General features: G+C 38.1%; 1 protein-coding gene across 5 annotated transcripts in view; it reads left to right on the top strand.

Annotated features, from left to right (window-relative positions):
* Nucleotides 1–6,120, top strand: part of ELOVL6 (ELOVL fatty acid elongase 6) — a 111,095-nt gene extending 104,975 nt beyond the window's left edge. For all 5 annotated transcript variants that reach the window (XM_015594929.2, XM_025051832.1, XM_015594928.2 and 2 more), the window contains exon 5: nucleotides 3,414–6,120. In XM_015594929.2, coding sequence (XP_015450415.1) covers nucleotides 3,414–3,838 — 425 coding nt within the window. In that variant the 3' untranslated portion in view covers nucleotides 3,839–6,120. The remainder of the gene's footprint in view (nucleotides 1–3,413) is intronic.
* The last annotated feature ends 2,439 nt before the right edge of the window (nucleotides 6,121–8,559 follow it).

The raw sequence follows: 8,559 nt of genomic DNA, 5'->3' as shown, positions 1-8,559 counted from the left end.
TTTTTTTTTTGCTGTGGCAAAATATACATAAAATTTACCATTTCTAAGTATACAGGGCTAGCGGCATTCAGAACATTTGCATTGTGCAATCATCACCGCCATCCATTTCCAGCATTTTTCATCTTCCCCAACTGAAACTCTCTACCCATTAAACACTATGTCACCATTCTCCCTTCACTAAACTCTTAATAGCTAGAAGAATGTTCTGTTTCAGCAGAAATCAATGAGCTCATTTCAGTGAATTATAGGGCTACAATCTACAAAACAAGTGCAGGAAAGAGAACCACCAACCTGCTCTGTGTGCCAAAATTCTGGAACACCTGCTGTTTGAATTATATTAAAACTTGCTGAGATTTGGTTTTGTTAAAACTCGGAAACATCTGCTCTGAGTCTCGGTCTTTGCTCAGTTGAGCTTGTCTTTATTTTTGAAACTCTGACTCAGCAGAACTCCAGCTAACTCTGCAAAGAAGAATGCAGTAATCTGTGACCAACCACACACACAGTGGGCTCTCTGTGACTCTTGGTGGCCATGCACATGCCCTAGAGAATATCAAATGCTTAAGACATACTGGGTACGAAAACACTGTGCCCTGCCTCCAGCCTGGCTCTTGAATGAAAGTAGCTCAACCCGATGTTAGAGAAACTTTTGTAAAGACAACACAAACCAGGGGTGGCTAAAATATGTGATGTGGCTGAAACATTCAAAAGTCAGAAGTCCCAAATACTTAGCCAAAATCTTTTCCATACTTAACCAAAATCTTTTCCATACTGCCACCCAGACCTTTGGCTGATAAAGATTGGTTGGCCAACATCACACACATACACAATTCCTATCTTTATTTTGCATCTCTAAGATATTGTAGCTTTTGGCAAGCCAGTAAGTACCATGGCTTGGCATGACTGTGGTAGTATGTGGTTTTCCAGAGGGAAAAAAAAATTGTAACTGCCAGAATGGCATTGACTGTTGCATCTTAGCCACAATATCTAAAGAGCCATGGGAGGTATTGGGGAGCCCTTCTGGAACCCCACCAGTTTCCTCTCACCCAAGAGAAACTACCATTTTTTAGGTCAGTGGCCTTGGGAACAGTAACCTTGGTATACAACATTGGAGTAGTACTCATGAGAGGCTCCAGGGTTATTATTGAAAGATACTCATCATCTTGATTACTCCATCTACCATCCTGCATCTCTGTTCTGAAAAAAATTCTTAAATGAATTCAAAGTAATTCCATTTTGGAGCTCTCATGACATGACTTTCACCCCATCTCCCCACATTAAATGGAAACACTCCAACCTGAGACCGCCACTCAGGAAAAACGCAAAGCGATTTTTAATTCCGGTTCCACTTTCCATTCACATTAGCCCATCCTAATAGGTCTGCCTTTTGTCTCCTACTAATCTCCTCACAATGAAATCATTCTTTAGACAATAAAGTTTTAATATAAAAGTGATGATAGAGTTAAAATTAAATCTATAAGAATTTAAAATGGTAAAATGCTTATTACTTTATGGCAAATGACTTATTACAGTGTGCGTGAGATTTATATTTTAGTTCTTGCTTAAAGGCTCATAAAAGTATCTCAATTATGAATGACTAAATTTGTTTTTAACACTCAATTCTTTGGATTTCTCTCTTCTTTCCACTGTGAACAAAGGTGGGCTGGAATTATTGCGTTTACATGATCAGCTACAGAGGGAAGGGAGGCACATAGTAGTAATTACATAGAAATAGTGGATCTTTGACAGGCACACAAAAATAGCACAGTTTAACACTAAGAAGTAGACCCGGGTCTCCTAACAGTATCCTTAAGTATACAAATGTCCCTTAAGTATACAAATGAGAATTACCATCACCATTGATCATTATCAGCCTGTCTGACATTTATAGGCATAACAATATGTCAGGTATCTCACAAGAGAGAAGAAGACTTCAAAGAAAATTTTGTTAATAGGTTTATGCAACAACTGGCAACTTTTCTAATCTAAGCAAATATGAAATAATAATGTTTAATAATTCAGTAGGGAAATAAATTAATATCTCCTCCTGAATGAAATGGAGCACTACCTTTATAATGCCAACCATGGCCATCAGAACATTAAAAGTCTTTCCAAGGTCCAGCATTCTTTGACCTTCTCTTGTGCCATATATTTTAGGGACCCTTGAAGTATGAGGGATAAGACAAGGATAAATACTAGTTCCCTTTATACTTAATTAAATTTCGGAATAAGAAGAGGGGCCACCTAGTTCTCCTTGCTATACAAAAAGAAGTCGAGTTCACCCAAAGTTATGAAGGAAGTTGGTTTTTCCCATATCTGAGAACCATAGAGATAAGAATGAGAATGAAGCATTTGCCTGCATAAACCCTGTTTCTGTCCCACATTCCAGTGTGTCTTCCCATTTTTTCTTTTTTTGTACTCATTAATGGAACTGGGTGTATTTCTTCTTCATTCATTTTTATGTAAGCATTCTACAGTATAGTTTTCAGAATTCCTAGACTTCTCAGAGAATGATTATAGATATATAACATCAACCTATCTGAGCATAATTCTAGCTTTTTTAATATGAAAGTCCTACTTTAAAAACAGTAATCTTTTTCTTAAAGGAGATAATGTTAGTAAAATTTTTGATAGCTCTGGAGAACTTTTTCAAACTTAATTTCATAAAAAATATATGTCAATCTCAGTTTTTTATCACTTGATTCATTGGGATAAAATATTCCTATTACTCTCTTGAGCCGAATATGATAGATGACTTTTGTTCCCTTTTTCTGTTCTGCCTTTTGTTTAAATTTTACTTTTCTAACTGCCGTATGTATGTCAAGGTGTCGCATATTACAGAGAGCTTACATAGATATGTTTTTAAGGGAACGCTTTGTAATGCACCGAAGAAAAATAGTTTATTGCTCCAGAGAGGTCTAAGAATATTGTGCTGGGCACTTGAATTCTAATCTACTTCTCTTGATTGATAACTGACCTGAGTGAGACAAGTCACTTGACTCTTCCATGTGATATTTCCTAAAATGTATGGTACAGTTGAAAATCAGGCAACTTAGTTACTAATGTCCCTTCCAGATCAATAATCAATAAAAGTTTGTGCAAAACACCTCTCTGAAAGTAACATTGATTGAGTTCTTACCACGTGCCAAAAGGGCCTGTTGAATATCCTGTTTAATCCTCAGACAATTCCAAAGTATTATTATTATCCCCATTTTATAGATGAGGAAACTGGAAAATAGTGAGAACAAGCAACCAGCCCAAGGTCACAGAGCTAGTAAATATCAGTCCAGGTTTCTAACCCAGTCCATCTCACTCTCAAGGACTAGCTAAAGATATCTACTTTTCGTGCAAAAATATAAAATATTATGTCACAGTCCAGGGACTCACGTACAGTCTTTCCCTCATTTGTCTTTTAGGAGATACAATATTCATTATTCTGAGGAAGCAGAAGCTGATCTTCCTGCACTGGTACCACCACATCACTGTGCTCCTGTACTCCTGGTATTCCTATAAGGACATGATCGCCGGGGGTGGTTGGTTCATGACTATGAACTATGGCGTGCACGCCGTGATGTACTCTTACTATGCCTTGCGAGCAGCAGGTTTCCGAGTCTCCCAGAAGTTTGCCATGTTAATCACCTTGTCCCAGATCACTCAGATGCTGATGGGCTGTGTCGTTAACTACCTGGTCTTCTTCTGGATGCAGCATGACCAGTGTTACTCTCACTTTCAGAACATCTTCTGGTCCTCACTCATGTACCTCAGCTACCTTGTGCTCTTCTGCCACTTCTTCTTTGAGGCCTACATCGGCAAGATGAGAAAAACCATGAAGGCTGAATAGTGTTGGAACTGAGGAGGAAGCCATAGCTCAGGGTCATCAAGAAAAATAATAGACAAAAGAAAATGGCACAAGGAATCACATATGGTGCAGCTAAAACAAAACATGTGAGCAAACACAAAACCTAAGGCAGCTTAGGGATAATTAGGTTGACTAAACCCCGTAAGTTTATGATCTTTTTTGGGAAAGGCCTCGCTGAGTGCACCTCTATGTCAAAGGACTGCTGCTAGAAAACTCCATTCCCTCTTTATCTGTCAACTTTAGGAAAAATGAGAGCAAAAGTGAGCCAGAGGCAGAGAGAGAAAAATAGAAGGCCGGTGAAGGTATGAAAAGTATTTACTAAGTGTTGTATTTCTCTAAGGATTACAGTTTACTTTAAAAACAAAAACAAATAACTGTGCAAGCACATGCACACAATCCTTTCTAATCTTTTTAGAACCGAAACTGGAGCCAATAGAATAGATAAAAATGAAAGACACAGGGTGTATATCTGGAACATTAATGCTTTTGCAAAAATTAAAGCCTTGTAAGAAAGGTTAGTTCATTGTAGTCCCCTTGAGAAAGATGTCTTAATCATCTCTTATGAAAATGGACATAAAGAATTATATTTCGACTAAGAAAGACTGCTGTTTTTCCCTTTACAATACAGCCTCAGGCTATGAGTTTGCCAAAACCAAATGGGGCACAATAGTTTTCCAAGCTTCTTCCTGGGAGGATGGAAATAATGCAGCTCAATGTCAAAAGGGGCAGCTCCATCTCAGAGCATTTCTGATAATTTGACTGTAATTTCTACTCTTAAATGAGATATGAAGCATTATCTTTGGTTCAGGTGCCCTAAGCTTTTGAACAGAAGAGTACAGAATACAGGATAGAAAAGATAAACCTCAGCTGAATGGTTTGAAAATGGAATCTGTACTACATGTAAAAATGTTCAGCCCCATACCATTCTTAAGCTGGGAAAGGGAACAGATGGGGGAAAGAAGTGAGCCGAAGATCAATACAATATATACCCCTCCCTAATTTGACTTCACACATACTCATAACTTTCTACACGAAACCCTGTGGTACAGTCCATATTTTTTATATTTTTGTGAATTTCAAAAAAAAAAAATCTGCAGGGCTCTTCCTGATATTGGGTGAACACTGTGTTTCTGCATCATCTGCATTTGCTCCCTAAGCGATGCAGAGGTGTGTAAAGTGCCCTCTGCTGGTCAAGTGGAGATACTCCAAACACTTTATGGGAAGTTTGGCTGGAACAGTTGACAACAAAGGGCCCCCATAGACTTATCCTTCAAATTTAAATGTTATAAAATACACATCATATTTTTGGCCAAATCAGAAGACATTCTTCCGCTTCAAGTCAGCTTCAGAAATTTTTTTAAAGAAACTTTCACTCTGGAACTCAGAAAATCAATTTATTAAGAGCCATATTCTTTTTAAAAAAAGCTAGATAATTTATTATTGGTAATATTTCAGTCCTTTACAAGCCAAATAAATGTGTAAACATTCTTAGTATTTCAAAGAAGCAATTATGTAAAGTTGTTCAATGTGATATAATAGTATTCTAATGGGTTAAGTAGCTTAATGATTAGACAAACTAGTTGAAAAGATTAGGGGCTTCTACACTGCATAGATTACACACGTATAACCACACGTATGCACACAAATGTGAGGTACACTGAACTTCAAAGCCCAATGAATAGAAACACATTTTCTGGCTAGCAGAAAAAGAAACTCATTTATCTTTCTTGCTTTATTTGAGATTACAGTAAAAGGGATTTTTCAAATTATTTTTATATTATTTTAGCTTTAATTGTGCTGTCATTCATGAAACAGCTGCTCTGCTTCTCTGTCAGAAATGACAAGGGCTTTCTCAGCATCTCATTTATGTATGGAATTTAAAAGAATAAAGTTTTATTCCATTCTGTGTGAATGGTTTGAACAGTGAACAAAGAATCCATGCAAACCAAGTCATGACTGACAGACCAGGGGTGGGGGCGGGGAGTGTGCAGGGAGGGAAGCTGTTACATCTGTGTTAAATTATTGTGAAGTCTATGATGTCTTGACATTGGTTCATAGTTGGGGAACAATTGATGGAGGAATGTATTGTTATTAAGGCAAAAGCTGACATGAGCTGAAAAGATGGGTCCTGCTATAACAACTAATAGATTCATAGGATGCAAATAATGTTATTTTGAACTTTGAAAATACATGATTCTGTGCAATAAGCTTTTTTTCTTATAACAGAAAATAAGCAGAATTATTAAAATGAAAAGGTTAAATAACAGCTGACTTGAGTTTAATTGAAGGACCAGTTGGAGCTCATCTGGTTGATTTGATTTAATTATTTAATCCATTGATTTATCATCGATCCTTTAATGCAGGTTAGAATAAGGAAGTGAGCATAGACCTTAAATAGACTCTAAGTGACACCCAAGTACTTTCATTTTGATGTAGGTTCATACTTGTGTTCACTTGTGAGATAATTTAGAATTTTTGTTTACAGGTTGAATGTCTAATAGTTTTAAATAAGCTAAATATATCTAAAGGCATTTCTGATGTTAATCATGGGAGGAGAAAAACATTTAAAAAACAAAATTCTGGTATTACAGTTTCAGTACAATGATTTTAACATCTCAGCTTAGCTGCTTAGTTGTATCAAGATGGAAGGCCGGACCACTAGTTCATGGCAAATCTGAAACCTACTGGAGAATTGACTGCCACATAGATAATCCTGCTCTCAGTTAACATTCCAGGAAAACTCGGGCAGACACGTTTTTATAGCTGCCCCACTATGCTGCAATCAGTTATGTTTCTATTGAAGATTTTCCACTGCTTTCCAATAACAGTATGGTAAAAAAGTTCCTGCACTGAAAAAAAAAAATTTCCTTATTTCATATATAAGTACATGTAATTTGACTCACTAGGGCTGAGCATCAACCCAAGTCTATGAGTTTGCAATGAAAAACATTCTAGTGAGAAATACTCTATTCATAGAGCAGGAGGTTTTATCTGGACCTTGTAGTTTTACAAATGAGGAAAGAGCAACTGCTATATTATTCATATCCAGTGCCAGGCCAAGGTACCAAATGAATCATGTATTGAGGTGATTCCAGGTAATTTATTCCCATCCTTCTAATCTCGCTCTACTGCAAAAATTAGGGGAGGGACAATACATGGATATACATTGCTTAGGGGGAAAGAAAAGATGGATCACATCTCCTTCACTTCACCTCTTGGCTAACAGCTCTGGACTGAGTCAGGAACTCCGTTTGAGTGGGGTTTTGCAGAATGGAAGGACACTGCTAGGGAAGAGACCCACAGAAGTTTTTTAAAAATCAGATGACATAAAACCTGTCACATCAGAGTAAGAAATCACCTGAAGTCGATTACTCTGGAGTAGACTTCCAGAAGTCTGGCCTCATTCCCAGACTGCTGAATTACCTGAGAGAAACAACACACTCAGGTTACTATCTTCTTTATTCTGGTAGAACAGCATCTTCTCAGCGACTATATGTGTCACGCAACTGAGTCAGCTCCCACATGCTGATTCAAGAGAGTTGAGTTGTTAGGAGGGTGGAAACGGTCAAATAGGCTTTGCCTCCCAGAGTTCAGTGCTTGGAGTACTATGTGCATGGTCCATGTCTGTCTCTTGGACACATATTTCCCTGGAAAAGTTTCCAGCCTGAAAAATACAATTGAGAATTTCATGATGATAGCCCCAAACTTTCCAGTAGTCCATTCTTTTTGTTTAGATAATATTTCGTTATCAGTTCAGAATGATAATAGAGCTTATGTCCATGCTGCGAGTCATTGTCTCCTGCAGCTTTTTAAAGTTATTCTTCTGTTCCTTTTATATTTATATACAAAACTTGATTCTTTGTGCCGCAGACCCATTACCATCAAAAGATTTTGCTAAGAATGCACCACAATAAAGTGAGAGCTTATAAAGCAACGATACTCTATTTTGTGCTGACAATCAGGAGAAAGTGTTAAGTCCCAGTTTTCCAGTGAACCAACAGCCTCTGTATGCTGGTACCCGATACTTTAGCAAAACAAGTGTTGGTGCAGGTATACCATTTCCTTGAATGCCAGTTGTGACAGACTCCAATTCTAAATATCCCAGAGCCATATGGCAGACCCCATATGGCAAAAGAGGCCAATGAAGTATACCCATGCAGAGCATTGAAGAGTACTCACAAGTCCATTGAATCATCAAGGAGAAAAAGTCCCCAGGCTTCCCTTCATCCTGAATTATGCTTTTTTAAAAGAGCATAAACAAGTTCTGGCACTGAAGAGACAGACAATGGGAGCACACCAAGTGTAGGCTCTGAGCAGGCAAAAATCTTGAGATCAGATACACTTCACTGGAAATCCAAACCCAAAACTACATGTGGTAAACTCCTGAAGCATCTGGTTAAATTAAAGAAACTGGTCCCATCAATCAGAGTCGAGCCAAATTTACAGCCCATTTAAGGAAAGGATTGAGGGGTCCTGACTCATGCTGGTTTTTAAACGCTGTTTTCCCCAACACTTGATGGCTCTTGAGATTTTTTATCCCAGTGGACAGAAATCAAGAACACTCCAGAAGCAGCCCAGTAGAGCCGCCCAGGCATGCTGGTTTCAGACAGGTCTGCCAATCTGGGCATGTTCAGGCAGGAGATTGCTTGTGGCCAACTTGAAAACCACTGGAAGATTCAGCCTCTTGGGGACCCTAGGGCCTA

This window comes from Pteropus alecto, unplaced genomic scaffold (genome assembly GCF_000325575.1).
Source record: "Pteropus alecto unplaced genomic scaffold, ASM32557v1 scaffold5, whole genome shotgun sequence".
Lineage (NCBI taxonomy): Eukaryota > Metazoa > Chordata > Mammalia > Chiroptera > Pteropodidae > Pteropus > Pteropus alecto.
The sequence above is the reverse complement of the archived record's forward strand: the minus strand, read 5'-3'. Positions and strand labels throughout refer to the sequence as shown.